This window comes from Sinohyriopsis cumingii, chromosome 7 (assembly GCF_028554795.1).
Source record: "Sinohyriopsis cumingii isolate HCF-2022 chromosome 7, ASM2855479v2, whole genome shotgun sequence".
In the NCBI taxonomy this organism is placed as follows: domain Eukaryota; kingdom Metazoa; phylum Mollusca; class Bivalvia; order Unionida; family Unionidae; genus Sinohyriopsis; species Sinohyriopsis cumingii.
Window position 1 is genome coordinate 35,340,028 of NC_142967.1, and position 23,948 is coordinate 35,363,975.

The 23,948-nt window shown below is 41.2% G+C and overlaps 1 protein-coding gene across 1 annotated transcript in view; it reads right to left on the bottom strand.

The window, feature by feature from the left end:
* LOC149795011 (phosphatidylinositide 4-phosphatase SAC2-like) overlaps positions 1-23,948 on the bottom strand; it is a 91,372-nt gene that overhangs the window by 52,704 nt on the left and 14,720 nt on the right. The window contains exon 2 of the mRNA XM_089964676.1: positions 5,470-5,550. Coding sequence (XP_089820802.1) covers positions 5,470-5,550 — 81 coding nt within the window. The remainder of the gene's footprint in view (positions 1-5,469; positions 5,551-23,948) is intronic.

Consider the following 23,948-nt stretch of genomic DNA (forward strand, 5'->3'; position numbering starts at 1 on the left):
TGTGAAAATAGTTTGGCCTTGACTGTTAGTTTGTAAACACCAGATGTTGATCTAAATCCTGACCTTTCAGATTTTGAAGCAACCTTTGTAAACAAGACCTATTTTATTTTAAAATGATTGGTTTTCATCAGGGTCATTTTTGGTGTATGTGACATAAAAACAATCACATGAACCCCCCTTTCAATTTCACAGTTCCGGTTTTTCCATTACTGCACATTTGTTAGTTTTAATAGAGATGCGTAGAGAGAGAGATTTCTCAGTTTTGGGCTTTTTACACTGATGTCAAGTTATTTTGTTGTAGCCAGATTTTGAGTTATAATTTTCTTTGGATCAGTTGGATTTCAAAAGGATTATTCTTTTTTCTCTAGAAATATTTTGAGGAGTGCTCACACAGAAATTTTGGAAAGACATTGCTTACAAATTTCATTTGGATTTCCAACAATTAGGAGTGTCATTGTTTGTATTTCTACAAGGAACTGTAAAAGACAACATAGTACAGACTACAGCATATATCATCGTCATCCATCTTGTATTTTCCATCAGGATTTGAGCTTGAAATTATTAGAACATTTATTACTAGGACTTTTACAATTTAATTTGTAGATTATTCTTAGATTTTTTTTGGAATTTGATTCTTGAAACTGTAAGTTCTTCTCCTTTTTTTCATTTTTACAGAATTTTTCCATGGAAATAAATTTTTCAAATTTTAAAAAGCTTGTTGTTTTAACTCTTTGTGTGTTACTGTTTATTCGAGCCTAAACACATAACAAAGAGATTAAGACTGTTGTTCAGATTTAAGAGATTAAGACTGTTGTTCTGATTTAAGAGATTAAGACAAAAGATTAAGACTTGTTTGGATTTAAGAGATTAAGACTGTTGTTCAGATTTACCAACTAAAGATTAAGACTGTATTGTGTGTAGTGCATTGTGTGTAGTGCCAGAGCAGGTGAAACGGAATAAAACTTTCATATTTTTTAACTGTATTCCCTTTTTTTGAAGATCAGTTTATCTAATCATGGACAAATTAGAAAATATTTCGCAGTGCTGAGAAATACTTGTGGATAAATGAGAAAATATTTTTCAGTGCTGGGAAATTCTTTGCAAATCTTACATTTATGTTTCATCACTCTTTTTAATTAAAAAAAGCTAATACAATGCAGACTTAAAATGGATGCAATCTCTTATTTACAATTACCAAACTTTAGTATCATTTATTTTCATTTCAATTAACAAACTTAAGTTTCACTTATTGATTGTGATTATTTCTGTTATGTTCTAACTCTGTCACATTGATTCACTGCACACGGATGCTAGCACACCTACATAGGGAATGTGTTGTCACAGGCAGCTCTCTTTGGATTGGAAGACAGACTCCGCACTATGATTGAATTTTGTAACGCATGTCAGGATCGGTGAAAGAACTCAATCCATTTCTATCTGCTCCTCCACTATATATAACCGCAGTTCACCTCATTTCATTCACCTGTTCTCACCACAAGATGTGGATAGCATAGAATCATCTACCCTCCTATCATCAATGCTGTTCAACCCTGATTATCCCATGTATATCTATTCATCATGGGCAACTACCCAGATGACTGATAAAGCCCTTTGGAAAAGAAGGATCTATGTGGAGATGCAAGACTGTCTGAAGAGAGTCTTAATCTATGGCCCAGAGGCCAGAGGAAGTTTGAGGAAGAGAAGAAGAAACATGTAGTGCCCTCTATGTTAACTGAATGGTGTTAATAAAGAAAACCTTTGGCCCTTTTCTGGGCCCCTTAACTGTCTCGAAAAGACTTTCTTGCCAAAATGTTTTTAGTCGATTTTTGTATAATATATATATGTCTCTGTCTATGTCTCTAATCCTATCTCTAACCATGTCTCTAAGTCTATGTCTCTATATGTCCCTAGAGTAGCGCATATTCATGTCAGCCGCTTGCCACATTGTTTCGCCCGATTGAGGTCAGTCACTTGTAACATTGTTGCCAGTGTCCAGTACTGTGATGTCACCCCTCTCAAATTCCTACTTACCCTAGACAGGCCCAATCCATTGTCGCTATATATTCCCTATGTTAAATTCCCTATGTTAAATTCCCATAGACCCTATAGTACAAATGACCAAATTGTACACTAAGACCCCACAGACAATACAGAAGCCCCACTCACTATTCTCTCTCTCACACACACATGCATGCATGCATGCACACACAGATTATGATATTCTGATATCATCAATCAGTATTCAATTTGGTAATGTGCATTTATGGAATACCAGTTGCTGGTACCTCACAACCTAAACATCTGTAACAAAATTCGGAACACTGAAATATACTGATGAAAAGTCGCCTTCATACAATAAATAAAAATCAGGTATTGATGGCTCAGTCAAAAGATTATGTCAAACACAGCCCATAAAATATGTGTAGTAATTGATGCTTTGTGGCCAGACTCAGTGTATGTACAAAGCAGGCTTGAGGGCACTGATGGTTCAATCAAAAACCACTGGGTCAAACACAACCCATAATATGTATATAGCAATTGATGCTGCACTTTGTGACCATACTCAGTACATATACAAAGCATGCCTGAGGACACTGACAGCTCAATCAAGTAACACTGGATCAAGTTCAGCCCATAATATGTATTGTAATTGATGCTGTGCTTTGTGGCCAGACTCAATACATGACCAAAGCAGGCCTAAGGACACTGATTATCCTAAAAGTTCAACATCAAAAGATTGTTAGTCATGATGCTGTAAAACACCATTTCACTTCACAGAATGGGTCATCTGAGCTTGATAAGCAATGTACTATGACTGGAAATTAGATACCAAATAAACAAGAAAGCTGATAAATATGTGCTTCTCTCTTCCTCCCATGATTCAAGACATGACTGCCAATCAGTGTCTGTTTCTTTTGCAGTTCAAACACTCCAATAAGTCCATTCAGAATCATGACAAAAAACTGTTATTGCTTTGATTGTCCTTATCTGTTTCTTTTTCTTTCTTAAATTTCAATCTTGATCTCAATCAGCAGTACAAGTTATTCTTCCCTTGCAATGCTATACTAATCATTTATTATTCCCTTTAAAAACTGTACTATTAATTTATTATTCCCTTTAAAAACTTGTACTATTCTTTCAGAGATCCATGATGGCTCTAGTGTGACTAGGCCCACCCCTCTTTTTCATTTATATACAACTAAATGATCTTAAATTAATTCATCAATACAGATTTGCTTGCAGATGATCATCATCAAAACAAGATTTTACAAAGACCTTACTGAACTGCAAAGTTGGAACAACAGTATAAAAAAAGAAAACAAAATGTATGATGGGATAAAAACACAAGAATTACATCAATTTGGCATTATATGTACATTTAATTTATATTGTTTGCTTGATCTTTGTCCATTACAGAGAGTCGAGTATTTGCCTACCTGACTTTTGTCATCTTTTTTAGAGATTTACTAAAACTTAGTGTTCAAGGCCTGACTTTATTTAACAGTTTTGTATTTTCTAATTTTCCATTACTTTTTCAGAAAATGCTATTGTGACAAAGGTCAAGATAGTATGTATTTGGGGTAAACAATTATTCACTCTATCTTAAGTTCAGTCTGTGGAATCATTTACTGTTGTGTTCAAATATAATCTTAGAGAAATTGTTTAATCAAAATATTCATTGGAATTTCAAAGTGCTCATTGACTCTTTGGACTAAAACACTACTTTGGGATTATAGAGAACTTATTCAAAGACATTCTGGATTATATCATTTATCATTGTGGTACATCAGTATAGTCAAGACTCTGGGCATATCAATACATTTAAGACTACTGGTACATCAGGGCATTCCAGGCTATTTAATTCATTCGGAACAGAATATTCTATGCTTTCGCTTGTCTTAGAACATTTAGGATTATTTGGAATTTAATTCAAAGTTATTCTGAAATTTTTACTTTTGTATATACTGAAAAAAATTGTTTGTTGATATTACTAAACTTGTTGGTTGTTGTTTCTTTGTTATGTAGTTTAAGACCATACAGTCATAACATAGGAAAATAAATAATTGTCAGTCAAAGATTAAACGTATTTTTATGAAAATATGGATATATATAATGTACAATGGAATGACCCTACTGACACTATTATTTTTTTTTAAAACAGTCATCTGCAACAGACCTACAAGTACAATCAAGAAATATATACAAATAAAAACAGAAATTTGTGTTCTATATTACAACACATTTTTTCTAACTGAAGTAGTGTTCTACTGTATTGGAGAATTGTGGGAAATAGTGTTCTACAGTACTGGGGAACTGTGCCAAATCTCAGCTGTATATGATTTATAGACATCAGAAAATGGCAGCAGACACAGCTATTGATTAATCATCAAAAGCGTTATTTAATGAACTAAAGTTTCTTATAATAATATTAGAAATGATCTCATCTATAATCTACAAAATATTACCACTATAAAAGAAAGATAACATGAGTATGTGTGTTACTAGCAGATTATAACAGAATTTGTATTTACAAAGAAATATGAAACTAAATAGTACAACACTCACTCATGATAAGGACCTTCATTATAACACCATTCTTGTTATAAAGAAGGTCTGGTCACGGATCCCATTTCAATATGTAATAGGGAAATTATATGTACACAGGAATTCAGTATAAACTGACCTCCACAATACATTCAGTGTAGATAGGAAAATGTTATCTGTGCTGTGTATCCCCATCCTGAAATTTCATACCATGCCACTTTGTACTGAAGAATACTAGAGTTATTAATGAACAGGAATTTACAAGATACCCCTACTTATCTGGCTGGAATCAATACTTTTAAGCAATATTGGAGAGAAAAAATCTGTTTGACACATTGTTTTAACAGTTTTCCTATGACGTATACACTATGCAAGTTTGGTTGCAATTAAGTAAAAAGTATTGAAATTAAAGTGAGGACAGGACTTTTTAGTAAATTTGAATACATTATGAATAACTGGTTAGGTCAACCCAGTTTTGTTACATAACACATGTTCAACCCAAGATGCACCCACACAGCAAGTTTGATCTTATTTTGTATATTGGTATGAGTTACAGCATAGACAGGGAAGTACAGTATTATGCCACAAGCATTATTACACAATGTTTAACTTTTTCCTTCCATAACAGCAAAAGATAAAACACAATGATACAGTAACAACTCTGGTCAGATAAATGCATACACAGCATTGTTGCAAAATAGCATTAAACAAAGCTAAATATTTACAGATGAAACCTAAAATATCTAAAAGTAATTAATATGCAGTTTGATATTTTGTCATAAGCTTCCATTATTACATGAGGTGGAAAAAAACTATCAGCCATCTTTAGCATTGCCCTCCTCCAAAATATGGCAGACATCTATCATCCATGGAAGGTAAATCTGACAGAAAATGATTTTTGATAGAATATGAGGAACAACAAACCTGGGTGGAGCTTTAGCTTTCCAATAACTCCATACACCTGGCCAATACACACGGGATTCCAGGCTGATACTAGGTCATAACCTGAAAATGAAGACATTAAACTAATTATTAGTACATTTACAAATGTGATTGCAAAAATGAAGATGGAAGATTGGTATACACTGAAGATGAAATCCCATGCAAGGTGGAGATTTTAATGGAAAAAAAATAAAAATAAATCCTAACTGGTATTTCACATTTTAAAACTCTGGCATGTGACTACAAATTTTATATACCAAGCAAATGCAACTTATTCCAGGTAGATAGACAAGGGATATTAGCTAACACTACTGCATAATGAGTAGTAAACCATCAAACCATGACAAAAGGTTCTGCACTGAGTCTATTACTTTGCTAGCCATTAGCTTTATGGTGTGCACAATCTCATTATTATCAGATATGAAGACAGGACATAATGAATGAAGACATAACCCTAAGCTTTCAAAGAGTGCCCCATCTCCATTATTACCAAGTATGCTCCACAGGTATCACATATTTTCCACATAACCCTAGGCTTTCAATGAGTGCCCCATCTCATTAATACCAGGTATGCTCCACATAACCCTAAGCTTTCAATGAGTGCCCCATCTCCATTAATACCAGGTATGCTCCACAGAACCTTTGGCATTCACTGAGTGCACCATCTCCATTAATACCAGGTATGCTCCACATAACCCTAAGCTTTCAATGAGTGCCCCATCTCCATTTATACCAGGTATGCTCCACAGAACCCTTGGCATTCACTGAGTGTACCATCTCCATTAATACCAGGTATGCTCTATTGAACCCTTGGCATTCATTGAGTGCACCATCTCCATTAATACCAGGTATGCTACACCGAACCCTTGGCATTCACTGAGTGCACCATCTCCATTAATACCAGGTATGCTCTATAGAACCCCTGGCATTCACTGAGTGAACCATCTCCATTGATAACAGGTATGTTCCATAGAACCCTTGGCATGTGCTCCACAGAACCCTAGGCTTTCAATGAATACCTCATCTCCATTAATACCAGGTATGCTCCACAGAACCCTAGGATTTCAATGAGTGCCCTATCTACATTAATACCAGGTATGCAGCATCAAAACCCTTGGCATTCACTGAGTGCCCAGACTCCATTAATACCAGGTATGCTCCAAAGAACCCTAGGCTTTCAATGAATGCCTCATTTCCATTAATACCAGGTATGCTCCACAGAACCCTAGGCTTTCAATGAGTACCCCATCTCCATTAATACCAGGTATGCCCAACAGAACCCTAGGCTTTCAATGAGTGCCCCATCTACATTAATACCAGGCATGCTCTATAGACCCCTTGGCTTTCAATTAGTGCCCCATCTCCATTAATACCAGGTATGCTCCACAGGATCCTAGGCTTTCAATGAGTGCCCCATCTCCATTAATACCAGGCATGCTCCACAGAACCCTTTAGGCTTTCAATGAGTGCCTCATCTCCATTAATACCAGGTATGCTCCACAGAACCCTAGGGCTTCAAAGAGTACCCCATCTCTATTAATACCAGGTATACTCTATCAATCCCTTGGCATTCACTGAGTACACCATCTCCATTAATACCAGGTATGCTACACAACTCTAGGCTTTCAATGAGTGCACCATCTCCATTAATACCAGGTATACTCCACAGAACCTTTGGCTTTCAATGAGTGAACCATCTCCACTAATGCCAAGTATGCTCCACAGAACTCTAGGCTTTCAAGGAGTGCACCATCTCCATTAATACCAGGTATGCTCCACAGAACCCTTGGCATTCACTGAGTGTACCATCTCCATTAATACCAGGTATGCTCTATTGAACCCTTGGCATTCACTGAGTGTACCATCTCCATTAATACCAGGTATGCTCTGTAGAACCCCTGGCATTCATTGAGTGAACCATCTCCATTAATAACAGGTATGTTCCATAGAACCCTTGGCATGTGCTCCACGGAACCCTAGGCTTTCAATGAATACCTCATCTCCATTAATACCAGGTATGCTCCACAGAACCCTAGGATTTCAATGAGTGCCCTATCTACTTTAATACCAGGTATGCAGCATCAAAACCCTTGGCATTCACTGAGTGCCCAGTCTCCATTAATACCAGGTATGCTCCACAGAACCCTAGGCTTTCAATGAATGCCCCATTTCCATTAATGCCAAGTATGCTCCAAAGAACCCTAGGCTTTCACTTAGTGCCCCATCTCCATTAATACCAGGCATGCTCCACAGAACCCCCTAGGCTTTCAATGAGTGCACCATCTCCATTAATACCTAGTATGCTCCACAGAACCCTAGACCTTCAAAGAGTGCACCATCTCCATTAATACCAGGTATGCTCCACAGAACCCTTGACATTCACTGAGTGTACCATCTCCATTAATACCAGATATGCTCTATTGAACCCTTGGCATTCACTGAGTGTACCATCTCCATTAATACCAGGTATGCTACACCGAACCCTTGGCATTCACTGAGTGCACCATCTCCATTAATACCAGGTATGTTCTATAGAACCCCTGGCATTCACTGCGTGAACCATATCCATTAATAACAGGTATGTTCCATAGAACCCTTGGCATGTGCTCCACAGAACCCTAGGCTTTCAATGAATACCTCATCTCCATTAATAACAGGTATGCTCCACAGAACCCTAGGATTTCAATGAGTGCCCTATCTACATTAATACCTGGTATGCAGCATCAAAACCCTTGGCATTCACTGAGTGCCCAGTCTCCATTAATACCAGGTATGCTCCACAGAACCCTAGGCTTTCAATGAATGCCTCATTTCCATTAATACCAGGTATGCTCCACAGAACTCTAGGCTTTCAAGGAGTGCACCATCTCCATTAATACCAGGTATGCCCAACAGAACAATAGGCTTTCAATGAGTGCCCCATCTACATTAATACCAGGAATGCTCTATAGACCCCTTGGCTTTCAATGAGTGCCCCATCTCCATTAATACCAGGTATGCTCCACAGAACCCTAGGCTTTCAATGAGTGCCCCATCTCCATTAATACCAGGTATGCTCCACAGAACCCTAGGCTTTCAATGAGTGTCCAATCTCCATTAATACCAGGTATGCTCCACATAACCCTAAGCTTTCAATGAGTGCCCCATCTCCATTAATACCAGGTATGCTCCACAGAACCCTTGGCATTCATTGAGTGCACCATCTACATTAATACCAGGTATGCTCTATTGAACCCTTGGCATTCAATGAGTGCCCCATCTCCATTAATACCAGGCATGCTCCACAGAAACCCCTAGGCTTTCAATGAGTACCTCATCTCCATTAATACCAGGTATGTTCCACAGAACCCTAGGCCTTCAAAGAGTACCCTATTTCTATTAATACCAGGTATACTCTATCGATCCCTTGGCATTCACTGACTACACCATCTCCATTAATACCAGGTATGCTACACAACTCAATGGCTATCAATGAGTGCTTCATCTCCAGTAATACCAGGTATGCTCCACAGAACCTTTGGCTTTCAATGAGTGAACCATCTCCACTAATGCCAAGTATGCTCCACAGAACTCTAGGCTTTCGATGAGTGCACCATCTCCATTAATACCAGGTATGCTACACTGAACCCTTGGCATTCACTGAGTGCTCCATCTCCATTAATACCAGGTATGCTCTATAGAACCCCTGGCATTCAATGAGTGAACCATCTCCATTAATACCAGGTATGTTCCATAGAACCCTTGGCATGTGTTCCATAGAACCCTAGGCTTTCAATGAATACCTCATCTCCATTAATACCAGGTATGCTCCTCAGAACCCTAAGCTTTCAATGAGTGCCCCATCTCCATTAATACCAGGCATGCTCCACAGAACCCCCTAGGCTTTCAATGTGTGCCTCATCTCCATTAATACCAGGTATGCTCCACAGAACCCTAGACCTTCAAAGAGTACCCCATCTCTATTAATAAGAGGTATACTCGATTGATCCCTTGGCATTCACTGAGTACACCATCTCCATTAATACCAGGTATGCTACACAACTCTAGGCTTTCAATGAGTGCACCGTCTCCAGTAATACCAGGTATGCTCCACAGAACCTTTGGCTTTCAATGAATGAACCATCTCCACTAACGCCAAGTATGCTCCACAGAACTCTAGGCTTTCAATGAGTGCACCATCTCCATTAATACCAGGTATGCTCCACAGAACCCTTGGCATTCACTGAGTGTACCATCTCCATTAATACCAGGTATGCTCTAGAGAACCCCTGGCATTCATTGAGTGAACCATCTCCATTAATAACAGGTATGTTCCATAGAACCCTTGGCATGTGCTCCACAAATCCCTAGGCTTTCAGTGAATACCTCATCTCCATTAATACCAGATATGCTCCACAGAACCCTAGGATTTCAATGAGTGCCCTATCTACATTAATACCAGGTATGCAGCATCAAAACCCTTGGCATTCACTGAGTGCCCAGTCTCCATTAATACCAGGTATGCTCCACAGAACTCTAGGCTTTCAATGAATGCCTCATTTCCATTAATACCAGGTATGCTGCACAGAACCCTAGGCTTTCAATGAGTGCCCCATCTCCATTAATACCAGGCACGCTCTATAGATCCCTTGGCTTTCAATGAGTGCCCCATCTCCATTAATACCAAGTATGCTCCACAGAACTTTTGGCTTTCAATGAGTGAACCATCTCCACTAATGCCAAGTATGCTCCACAGAACTCTAGGCTTTCAAGGAGTGCACCATCTCCATTAATACCAGGTATGCTCCACAGAACCCTTGGCATTCACTGAGTGCACCATCTCCATTAATACCAGGTATGCTACACCGAACCCTTGGCATTCACTGAGTGCACCATCTCCATTAATACCAGGTATGTTCTATAGAACCCCTGGCATTTAATGAGTGAACCATCTCCATTAATACCAGGTATGTTCCATAGAACCCTTGGCATGTGCTGCACAGAACCCTAGGCTTTCAATAAATACCTCATCTCCATTAATACCAGGTATGCTCCACAGAACCCTAGGATTTCAATGAGTGCCCTATCTACATTAATACCAGGTATGCAGCATCAAAACCCTTGGCATTCACTGAGTGCCCAGTCTCCATTAATACCAGGTATGCTCCACAGAACCCTAGGCTTTCAATGAATGCCTCATTTCCATTAATACCAGGTATGCTCCACAGAACCCTAGGCTTTCAATGAGTGCCCCATCTCCATTAATACCAGGTATGCCCAACAGAACCCTAGGCTTTCAATGAGTGCCCCATCTACATTAATACCAGGCATGCTCTATAGATCCCTTGGCTTTCAGTGAGTGCCCCATCTCCATTAATAGCAAGTATGCTCCACAGAACCCTAGGCTTTCAATGAATGTCTCATCTCCCTTAATACCAGGTATGTTCCACAGGACCCTAGGCTTTCAATGAGTGCCCCATTTTCATTGATACCAGGTATGCTCCACAGAACCCTTGTCATTCACTGAGTGCCCCATCTCCATTAATATCAGGTATACTCCACAGAACCCTAGGCTTTCAATGAGTTCCCCATCTATATTAATACCATGTATGCTCCAAAGAACCCTAGGCTTTCAATAAGTGCCCCATCTCCATTAATACCAGACATGCTCCACAGAACCCTAGGCTTTCATTGAGTGCCCAATCTCCATTAATACCAGGTATGCTCAATAGAACCCTAGGCTTTCAATGAGTGCCCCATCTCTATTAATAACAGGCATGCTCCAAAGAACCCTAGGCTTTCAATGAGTGCATTGTCTCCATTAATACCAGGTATGCTCCACAGAACCATCAGCTTTCAAAGATGAGCCTTGTTATGACAGGGAGGCATAACTTTGAAAAACTCAGGAACACAACATCTCTTTATGACAGTTGGACAAAACATCTCTTTATGACAATGGAACATAACATTTCAGGATGAAAGAAAACAGAATCTGTTTATGACAGACATATGTAATATCAGTAGTGAATAGGGCCACCGTAGCGACAATGGGAATTAGCATTACAGACCCCCCTGGGCCACTCTAGCGACAATGGAAATTTAACATGGAGAAAAATCGTGGGCCACTCTAGCGACAAGGGGAATTTAACATGGAACTATAGTGTGGGTCTGTCTAGCGACAAGGGAAATTAACATGGGGAATAGAGTTTGGGCTTTTGGGATTTTTTTTAAAAAAATTTTTTTTTTTAAAAAAGGGTAGGCAATTGAAAGGCTATCTCTTTTCGAGAAATATGGCTGGCCCTGAAAAGGGCCTTTGGTTTTTCTTCTTCTTCTGCTTCTAATTTCTTCTTTTCCTCCACCAACTTCTTATTTTATCTCCAACACTCTTTCTCTTCTTTTTTTTCTCCTTCTCTTCTTTCTTCTCTTCCTCCTCTTCTTCTTTCTTCCTCTTCTCATTTTCCTCTTCTTTTTCAAGTTTTTCGTTCCATGTTCTTATTCTTATCTTTTCCTCTTCATCCTCCTTCTCCTCCTTGATCTCTTTCATGACACCACTAATCTTGTCCTTTGCTTTCCTTAAGTTATTAATTTCCATCTTCACACGATGGGGACTATAGGAATAATGGTCTTCAACCAGTCTTAATAGCATCTGTTCCATTATTCCTAAGTTGTCTAAAACGTCTTGCAAGGTTTGTAATTTGTCCATTTGGTTTGACGCCATCTTCTTTTTATTCTTTGCAGAATGGTTTGAACGACCAACACTGTGGGTTCTTATACGAAGGGCGCGAACGTGAAGGAAAACATCCCCCTAAAAAACATAAAATGGATCTTACCTAGATCATGACCCAACAACGCGCGTACGTGAAGGAAAACATCCCCCTACTTTTTTCATATAATAAAACCCTAACTATACTCTTCACTTACGCTAAGAAACCCATAATCTACTATTCACACAAACTTACCTCAGCTCTTACTAACACAATCACACAAACACATACCCTCACATTTTTAAGAAAGAGTTAGTGTTTATATTCACACTACTCTACCTACACATTGGCTAATCGATCGTTATTTCTTTTCTTGAGTATTGGGTAGCCCTGAAAAGGGCTGTTTTTTTAACTTCAGAGGCCTTGGTTAATGGTGGCACCTTCCGGGTCTGGCACCACAGACACAACGTCTACTCCAATCATTAGTCCAATTCACATGACTTGTTTGAAGAGCAGACGGTGGGTGAGTGGCTTCACTATCCCACTCCTCCGTTTGCGGAATAGTGAACACTTCTTCTTCCCTCTGTCTTCTTTGTCTTTGTCTTCGTTGTGATTGTGGTTCAGCTACAGGCTGGCAAGATGTCCTTGCCTCAGGTATCACCTTGCACACAGGGTTCATCATAGGGTGACACCTGATCTCTCTCTTTCTTTCATTCTCTTCTTTCATTTTTCTCTCCTCCTCCTCCTGTTCTATTCTCACTTCTTCCACAAGGGCCTCCGCAGTCAGCTCGTTCAGTAGGTATCTGGCATACTCCAGATGCATCTGAAGTTCCATCAATTTAGTCAGTCTGTTGCTCATTTTTTACTGTTGATCAATCAACAAGGGTAGCTAGACTGCCTAGCGAGTTTCAATTTATAGTGAAAGCGCGGACGTGATGGAAAACATCCCCTAATAACATAAAATTGATCTTACCTAGATCATGACCAAAATCAACAACAACGCGCGGACCTAAAAGAAACACTCACTCACTTTTTTATTTTACCCATCACTTCAATAGACTATCCACATACGCAAGGCAATCCAATCTAACCCCAAATATACACCTCAAACACCAAAAAACAAACATCATTTTAATCTACTATCCATAAAAAGAGTTAGTGTTTATTTTCACACTACTCTACCTACACACATTGGCAAATTAATAGTTATTTCTTTTCTAGAGTATTGGGTAGCCCTGAAAAGGGCTGTTTTTTTTTTTTGTTTTGCTATGGCATTCTTTTTTAGTTTCTAAGAATGCGATGTCCTCTGAGGATAGACTTTCTGGCGATAGGTCTGCTTCTTCGGAAAGAGAAGAAGAATTCTTTGGTGTCGATACGACAATCGACAAAGCCTCTGTCAGCTTCAGGTTGCTGCTGCTGTTGCTGCTGTTGTTGTTGCTGCTGTCTCTGAAGTCTGTACTTCTCTGTCCATTCTTCTTTCTCCCTGTTCATTTCTTCTCTGAAGAGCTCTTCTATCAGGTCTTCAGTGATTTTTAACATTCTCACATTCTCTATTTCTTCTGGCTTCGGTATCAGACTGTGTCTGACCCTATGCAAATTCACGTAGGCTTCGTTGAGCTTAGCTAGTTTGGAGCACATCTTCTTAGGAGGATGAGTCGACAATGGATGGCTAGACTGGGAACAACCCGGTTCTTAAAGTGAAAGCGCGGACGTGAAGGAAAACATCCCCCACACGGTTTTCGAGCCGCAACGTTCATGAGAGGGATAGTAAGAAATGAAAGAGCATCAATCCAACATTCTTCTAGCTAAACAAAAGACAAAGGCATTTTTTTCTAAACACAACATTTTTTATTCAAAAAATCACTTAACACTAAACAACAACATTTTTAACAATAATCCAACACTATAACATCAAACAATTTTTTTCAAATCACAAACATTTTTTTCTTCAAATACAATCTACTTTAAACAAGGCTGACAACGTTGTGAATGAAATTGTGATTTCCACTGTTGGAAATCATTAGGCCATTGATGGACACTACGTTTCCTAGCTTGAGACAAAAGATAAGCATAATGGTCACAAAACCATCGATCTACTTTCACATCGTTTCTAGCAGAAGAACGAGGATCAAAATGAGTCACTAAATGTTCTAAGGAATAGCCCAGGCTGCGATGATGCAGAAAATACACACAATATTGTCCACACACCAAGGAATCTGTGCCTTGTAATTTCACGTTATTGAATCGGGTGGTTTGAGCATTTCTTCTCATAAAGTCGATGATATCGTCTTCCAAAGGGGGCAATCCGTACGAATCGAAATATTCCACACAGCCTTCTTGAGGAAAGTAGACGGCTACCCAGTGGGTTCCTGGGAGATGACTATCGTCCGTGTTGATCACGTAAGCTTGATGGTCTTTAGGTTTGCGATGAGGGAGTTCATCTTTAGCACAGACGACAGGATTCCAAGAAGACGTATACGAACTGTGGTTCAAAAGGTAATAAAGTTCCCAGGTATCCATTGTTTTTGTGTTTGTTTTCTTCTTCACAGGTAATAATACGTCGTCAATTCGATCCTGACTTTTTGCTTGAAAATGTCTGACGAATAAACGGTTATTCGTTCTGTTTCCTCACTCTGATTCAGAAGAGCTTCGATACGATGGATCTCTTGAGTGGTTAATGCTGGACAAGAATGTTCACGCAAGTCTTTATACCACTGGTGCAACACGTCTTTGTTCGAGATGAGACTCCAAGCTTCGTCCAGATACTCGTCCAATTTTTCTTCTTGACTCAACATCAGGCATTTATCGTGTTGAATTTGACTGGGATGATCGTTTTGACATCCATAGCAATTTTTCTTGATCAATTCTGTTATTTTGTCGACCAAGTGTTTGGCAAAACAGGAGACTAAATGGGCTTCTTGTTCTGGCCATCTCGACTTCATCATGATATCTTCTTCTCCTTCCACGGTCTCCTTACATTCCATCTCCAAAGTTTCTTCACTAGGTAAAGAGGGACAACAGTCTTCCATGGCTTTCTAGTAATCTAGGATGACTTCTCTCAAACTGTTGATTTCTATGGTATTATCGAATTCTGCATACAGGATGACGTTCACCGTTACATCAGGGTCTCGGTTTGCAAACTGAATTTCCACACGAATCTGGCCTGATTTTATAGGGTGGAAATGTCCCTCGTCGCTGCCTTGGTCTGGAGTGAAATCGAAAGCCCACAAAGCATAGCCTCCTACATAATCCTCGTACGTAATACCGTGACTGGTGTTGGTTCCTAACTGACCGGTGGCTTCGTACAGGGACAAGTACGATCTCAAGTAATTCTTCTTCTCAAAGTTAGGCTCAAAGGGTCGGGTACACAAGGTCTTGCCATCTCGACTGACTTCGATCTTGGACACGCCAAAGTGTTGAAAGTAGAAAGGATTTTTAGCCAAAGCTCCGTTGAAGGCTTCATTTTCGACGATACCAATGATTAAACGCTTGGGTAGCTGTCCTTGGAACAGATGATCTTCGATCATGGATCGTTGTCCCTTGGGAATGGTGAAGGTTTTCACTTCCACGCGTCGTATGGGATACTTGGCTGTCGTTCTGCTCAACGTTTGACTGATGTCGTTACCCACTTTAGGTAACACTTCCACACGACGTACGTAGAGCCTGGCTTCCTCGATGACAGTTTTGCAAACAGTATTACCTATCAAATGGAAAGCGGCACTGCTCCGATTCAGTCTCAGGCGGACATTGACCCTGTTTAGTAAATATTTCTCTTGCAACCACATGTCCAGATGTAAACGATCCATCAGTTCTAAACTCTGTCCATCTTTGATTCTCTTTCTTCGTTCTATAAATCCGTCATTGTTTTCTTTCTTTTCATCAGTTTCTAAATTTTCAAACTTTTCAGCTTCGTCAGCTTCCCATACCACACAGGCATTGAGATGAGTGTTCTTGGCGTCTATTCCGTACGTCAAGAGATTTTCCAGGTACGCTCGATAAGGGTAAGTATCCATGCTGCTGCTGACCAGTTTGTTGTTCAAGTACAAGTCCACTCCGCTAAACAAGGAATGCATGAAATTGTTGACGGGAGCTATTACCTCATCGCCATCTAGGGTCGAATTGTCCTCATCGACAAGTTTGACTTTCAAGTACAAGTAACTGCTATTCAGATCGATGTAATCTTCGGGCTGTCCTTTGATTTCAAACTCGATGGGAGCTGAGGCTGTCAATGAGGAGACGGGGTGAAATTCCACCCATTGGGATTCTTGCATGGTCATCATGGTGGGGGGCATGGCAAACAGATCCAGTTCCGTCTTGGAACAGGCGCAAGATTCTCGGTGCATCATTTTTTGTCTCTTTTCTCAATAATCGAAAACGTCTAAGTCTCGTACGGTTCTTCTTTTCTTGGCCTTTCTCGCTTGAAGTCTGGTGAAGGGGTGTTTTCTTCTTCGTCTCTTTCTGCCTTGTCCTTGCTGAATGCTTGACTCGGTATCGTGCAGGGCATTTATAGGTGTGTCTCGTCGGCCCAAAATGTCTTTACCCGTTTGCAGCAAGACATTTTTGCCTGCCCTCATGAAGGCTTCTTTAGGGTTTTGTTTGTCGATGATGACATTTTGGAGAAATTCTTTGCCTTGTGTCAGTGCCGCATCTTTCAAGGCGTGCAATCCGCGTGTCACCATCGGTTTCAACACCGGGGCCACCGAACGAAAGGCCGATTTTAACATGTCTCCTAAACCGTGTCCTCGCTGTCGAGCAACCCCTCGGTACACTGGATACATGACTTACTTACGAATCGTGAGAGAACCGTTTTTGAAAATGGAGTTTCACCGTGACTTTTCCTTTGGTGAATGGAATATTTTGTCCCAAATCTCCTTTTATAGCAATGTTGACCGTGTCCAAATACGACTTGCTGACGGGCAAATAGTGAGGATGGACAAATTCGCGGTGGACGTGATAAGTGTTTCCACCTTCTTCGTCAGCGTTCGTGGCAGAATCCACTTTGAAAGGAATGACACGCAGTAACGGTACGGAGGTGTGTCCCACCACGTTGTACTCCACCACATCGGAGTACACGAACATCAAATTCAGTCCTTGGTTCAGTTCTACCGGGGCACGAAATAACTTGCTAAAAGACTCGTTGTCGTAAACGATGGGTAATTCGTTTTTCTTGAGCATGGCCTTTCTCATGTCCATGTCTCCGCCCAACATGTCAAACAATTCAGGACAAAATAAAATGGACAGGATTTTACTTCTTTCAAATTTCATCAAGAAGCGACGAGCTGCTTTGTGATACTCCATGGTGACACTTTTGTTGACATGCTCTAAAGCTTTCAGAAACACGACATTAAACCTGGAGGTTATGGTGCTGACCAAATGTTGACCACTAAAATAATAGCCTGGGGGAATGAACAAGTGATAGATGGTGTACTTTTGTGCACGGGTTTTCTTGTCATATTTGACATTGCTATCCATCCACTGTTGCATTTGCTCGTCATGAACTTCCACATCAAAAAAATTTTGATTGGGAAGGACATTGAGGACTTGGGTTGGGTGAATCATTTCCACTAAAGCCACTTCCCAATGGGCTTCGTGATCTAAGGGGATGGCTTGAGGTAATTTGGCCGTGTAACAGCACAACGTGTTGTTGGGAAACACCTCCATGGAACTGTCACTGGGTAAGGTTAAGTAAAATTGGTTTTGGTGACTCATAATTCCAGAGTTCTGTGGCTGTCCGAGGGAATATTAGTGGATGTCAGAGGTGTGTCTCCGCCCAAAATGGGGTTCTGATTGTGGTTGGACTGGTGACTGGCACTGGCACTGGACACAACGTTCCCGTTCGAGGAGAATTTGAGGGAGGGATTGGGAAGTAGGTAACCGATGCAACTGCTCAATAAAATGGTCCACAATTGTTTGTCTCCTTGTTGCAAACTCAAATTGGCGATGGCTGCCCCGATGACACAATACACCACGAAGATTTGGCAGAAAAAGACGATTTGCGTTTTAGGCACACGTTCTCCACACCACACCCACAAGGGTTGTTTTTGTAAATCTTGCACAGAAGAACTAGGGGAAGAAGGACTGGTCGACGTAGCTGCGTCTGCTGCTGTGTGAAAGGGCATGATGGTCACTTCTTCTTTTTATAGTCGATGACTTGCGAAGCGTCGATCCAAGAATCGAAACTGGGTGGATATCCTTTCCAACGTACTTTGACTTCTTTGACACGTCGTTTGCCCACTTTACGGGTTCTGCGTTCCAGAATGCTTTCGATGTCGTACACGTCGTCTTCTTTTTTGGTGACACATTGTAACTCGGGCAAATAAAACGTTCCTTTGAGTACTTCTCCGTTCATGTCTTCCAATTTATAGACGGCAGGATGACGGCCATGCACTCGTCCAGTGACGCGAAACAATTCGGTCGTCCAGTTAGGTAAGTAACCTTTGTCGAAAGTGCGTTTGGTTTTGCCAATGCGCACCCAATCTCCTACGGTCAACTCTCCACTTTTCTTGGGGACAGCCCTCGTCGGGGACGTACCAAACAGGCGCTCAAACACCAGCACTTCGTTGTCGGGAGTCACGTCTTGCGGGGCACGTCCGATGCTTCGATGGTAAGATTGGTTGTACGCTTGCACCAGGTGCGGTAAGATGTCGATGTACTTCAGAGTGTGGTGATGCGTAAAATATTTCCACATGCGTTCTTTCAAAGTGCGTTGAAAACGTTCCACGATGCTGGCTTTGGTTTCGGGATTCTCGGTGGTAAAAAAATGAATGTCACGTTTCTTTAATTCTTTTTGGAAAGCTTGGTTCAGAAATTCGGTGCCTTTGTCCGTTTGCCATCGAAGAGGGTGACGGCCGCTTTGTTTCAACACCCGTTGCAGGGCTCGCACTAACTCGCTGCTGGATTTGGAAGTCAAAGGCACGACCCAGGCAAATTTGGAAAAGACGTCGATGACACAAAACAAATATTTGTAGCCACGATTGTAGCTGGCTAAATGAGAGACATCAGCTAAATCGGCTTGCCATTGATGATCGATGCCTTCCACTTGGGTGCGACTTCTGGCAAACTTGCGTCGAATGGGTTTGTGTAAAGTGTAGGTAGCTTGTTCTTGTAACCATCGTTGCACTTGAGGTAAACGGAGACTTTTCAGTCGCGTTTTGGCAGCACGATACAATTTTTGAACTCCTGCGTAACCTGCAGGATGGGAGGGATCGTAGTAAATGCTGGCTAAGACTTTTTCCATTTTTTATTTTGTGTTGGTGTGTTAATAAGGCACCCACTCTTGGAAGAGGCTACTCTTTTTCTCTTGGGGTATTTTCTTGGATTGCAAGGCTTTGCGTGTGCGGCCAGCAATAGGTGTCGAAGAGGAGGAGGATGTCTGAGCGGGGGATATCGGTTCTTGTTTCACTTCTGTCTTCACTTCTGTCTTCACTTTCTTTTTCTCTTGTGAGGAAGAAGGGGTGGCCATCATCTTTTTAATCCATCCAATTCTGGAGGTAGGTGGTGTTGTTAACTTGCGTACTTTTTCTGGTGGAGTTTGAAACCCTTCTTCTTCTTCTTTTCCTTTTTCTGTCTTGGTCACGGGTACTGGTGGTACTGGTACTGGTACTGGTGATGGTGCTGGACTTTTCATCAAGGTCTTAAAATCTTTCAGAGTGGGTAAAGCTGTTTCGTCTAAAGCTTTCTGGTGAAAGAGTTGCAGTCTTTGCAAGAGTTGACCGTACTTTTGCGATTTTTCTGTTTCGGACAAATCTTGGCGATCCAGCAAGGATTGCAATTCGTGTTGTAACTGGGACATCTCGCTCAAATTGGGATTGGGAGGTAAATGCGGGGTGCGTTCTTCTTGCCACTGATGGTATTCCATCCATCGTTTGTAAGGCACTAAAGCTAGTTTTCGTCCTTCCATGGGGTTGTCAGGGGTCGATTCTGAGATCTTGGGACTTCCGAAGGCCTTTTTATCTTGCTCCCATCAGTCCTCCCAACATGGTTCCCAAGACTCCTTTCAGTATGGGGCCTAACAAGAGAGGTAAAATGCCTCCACGTTGGACCAACATCTTCTTTTTTTGACGAATGGGAATTTTCTTTTGAACCATTTTCCGAAGAACGTGACGATGTTTGCCTAAGCATTGTTTCTGGTGTTTGGACAAAGGGATCGTGCCTTTCAAAACGTTCAAACAACATTCGCACACGGTATCGATGACCTCTTTGGAGGCCGTTTGAATGAGTTTTTTTCGTAGGGGTGGAGAAGCTTTGGACAGGACAGATAACAGGTCCCCATGTTTGGCTAAACGTGGTGGTAGTCCTTTCCTTTTCTTTCCTTGGGGTTTTCTGGAGGGTGACATCTTTGAGTCTTTAGGAGCACCTAAAAACACTGATACCCTACTCGGTCACAGGCCTTTTTTATACTGGAACGCGTCGCCACTGATTGTCTTTACGTTTTATCAGTTTGAGGACAGGCATGACACGTTGTGCAGGGGTACGTAACGGACTAAATCGAGCCAGTTCTTGCTTGGACAAATCCAGTAAACTTTGTAACATGCCCGATCTTTCTTGAACTTTAATTTTGGGAGAAGGTACTTTGTGAGCAGCAGCCACTGCCGCTAAATGGGAAGGTCCTGCCACTGGGGAAGTTCTTTTGGGGGTCATCAACGGAGAAGTTCTTGGTGTAATCAACGTCTCCAAGTACTCTTCAGTTCCTGGTGACATCAACGGAGAAGTGGACAAACGTGAGGCTGCCGGAGACGTTGTGGCAGGTCGTGGCTTGCGAGTGTAAGGTTGCGTCCTGGCCGAAGTGCCTCTCTTGCGACTAGTTTTCTTCTGTGGACTTTTCTTTTTTTGAGGACTTTTTCTCTGTTTCTTTTTCTTGGGGCTTCTTTTCTTTTTCCGGGGTGATGGTGGTGGTGTCTGGTAAGACGAGGGTCCCGCCACTGGAGAAGTTATTCTTCTTGGGGACCTGGTCTTTTTCTTTTTCTTCTTGGGGCTTCGTTGGACTTTTGTCTTGGGGATAACTTTGGGGGCATTAGGATCCCATCTTAAGAGTGAGCGAATGATGACCCCTCCTAGAGTACCGCTCCCTCCAGGTTTCAAAATGATTTGTTTTTTGGTTTGAGTGTCGATGCGGGGATCGGCCAGTTGGACCAAAGCGACTTTGTTTCGATCGAAAAAGCGTTGGGTTTGATGAGGAATCTGAATGATTCCTTGGAGTAATTGACGTGCCGTCACCGTGAACCATCGTAAGACTTCTTTGAGACTAGCTTCTAAGACACGGGCTCGTGTTTGTGGATCTTTTTCTCGGCTGATGCCATACAAGGCACGAATCAATTTGACGGGAAGATGCGACTGAAGGGACGTCATGTTCACACTGTGAGTGAGACAGACGAAAAAGGGTCTGAGGTTTTTATAGATTTTTTTTCATGGGGAGTGAAATGAAGTCGAGGACGGAGACGTGTACAGGACAGGCCCTCCGTCTTGGCACCAGTGGTGAAACAAGTGGGTACGAAATCGCAAATCCTCGGGAGTCGTAGGTTTCAAATCGACGAGTAAATAGGCGTGTGGCGTTTGAGTGGCATCGTCGTACGCCTGAGTCAGCCAAGGCGTTCCTAACTGTTTGGCTAAGACTTGTACTTGCGATTTATCTCGAGGGCTTTTAAACAAGACTACGTAATGCGCATTGAGACTGATGGTGCGATGGGCTTTACTTTGTTGAAACAAATTTTGGGTGATGTAAACGACACTGGCATTACGGTGATGCCCTTTGCGCGTAAACCACAATTTAATTTCTTCTTCGTCTTCTCCTAACATGTCGTCGAAAATGACCAAATGGGTTAGACGGGAGTCAGAGACGATGCCATCGTCTTCTTTAGGAATGCCTTCCACAAACACGATGGAATCGCCTTGACTTTCTCGCAAGAGGTTGTACGCCGATTGCCACTCTTTGTAACACCACACGATCCGTTGAGGGGGCCGATCGATCAAATGATGTTTATGTTCGATCAAACGTTTGACGAATTCGGTTTTGCCTGAACCGCTAGGTCCAGCAATGAGCATGTTAAAGGGATGGCGAAGATACAAAGCCTCCCAACTGGCACGATCTAAGTGTTCGTCGATGACTTTGACAGTAGAGGAAGAGGGAGCAGAGACAGCAGAGGTAGCCATGGTACGAGAAATGTCACTTGTGACACGAAAAAACAAACAAGACAAGAGTTTATATACTTTTTCAGAACACGTTTATTGAATGTTTTTTTTCAAACATGAACACGAAAGACAAAAATACATAAAAGCCAAAGGCTTAAGTACAAGAATAAAAGGCACATGATAACGATAAACGTGGAATAAACACAAGTGTCTGTACAACAACCACATGTTTTGGGTAATGTTTTAACCAGTTCAACAGGGGGTAAGGTCACACAAGTGTCCTCCCGAAAGGGTCTTTCAGGTCTGTCCACGACAGTCCTGTCCTGGGTGACGGGTTCTTCTGGCACCGTCACTAACACGGGATGAAAAGTAACTTTTTTCCTTGAACAACTCTCGTGCATACTGGGCCACTTCTTGGGTCCAAGCCTCAAAACCCCATTCTTTCCAGGCACGGACATCTGTCCAATGAGGGTGTAAGTCACAAGCTACACACACATCGTCATACACGTCTTGGGTAGCTAAAAGTTGACGAATCTTTTTTTCCTGTTGAGGTCGAGAAGTATCCAGATGAAACCGCAAGGCTTTGAGCAAAAGGAGTTTTTCGTGACCATTTAAGGCCATGGAGGTGGTAAGTACTGATCGTAAAGAGTCCACAAAGAATCGGCTGGTAAACGAAATCCCAAAAAACAAGTCACTAAGACACACACCACTTGTCGTCCCAAATTGAATGGATACAATTCTTGTAATAATTGATGGTAATGATCCACGGTTTGAATATGGTCATTGAGTTCCTTCCACGGAATCTGTTGAATGATATGTGACATAATCCGTGGCATGGCAACTTGATTTTATAGTGTCTTTGTTTCGGAAGCAATAAAGGTAATTTCTAACCAAACACGTTCGTTCTCCAGTAGGGAATTTAAATGTTACATACTGTAACTGAAACGTCAGAGTTTGTCTAGATGTTTCGTCTTTTTCTAAGCAGATTCCATGTAACAAATGTTGGTAATCCTTTAACTCGTCTTCCTCAATACGTTGCAGTAAGTGAATCTCCAAGTAACCAAAATTACGAACGTCTAGCCCATCATCATTCATATACTGAAAGTATTCAACAAGGTCTGACCAGTGAAAAAATTTCTGACGAATCAGTCCTCTTATACCATTCAGGTACCAGTGGTTAAAGATCTGGTGACGTAACGGATGCAATTGTTCTTTACGTTTCACTTGTATTTTCACCAGCTCTCGGTAAATCCTTTCTCTCAACTCCTCAGGCAAGCCCAAAATGTACTCTTGTAAAGTATCCATAATTATATACACTGTTTTTGGAATCGTTGGGTGGCGACCAATAGCCTCGTTTAACTTTGTGTCTAATGTAATATCCACTCATAATCAGTCTTCTTGTACTTTGGAACATAGCATAATTTAAAAACGGACGAATCACTTTGAGTTTGCGTTTCACTTGTATTTTGATCAGTTCTCGGTAAATGCGTTCTCTCAACTCCACAGGCAAAGCACGAATGTTCTCTAGCAAAGTATCCATGAATAGGTCATACTAAATCCTCTTTGGTCTGACACAAGAAATGTACTCTTTGCACAAACATGGTTTCACTTCAGTGTCAAATTTAAATCGTTGAGTCACTAATCTACACA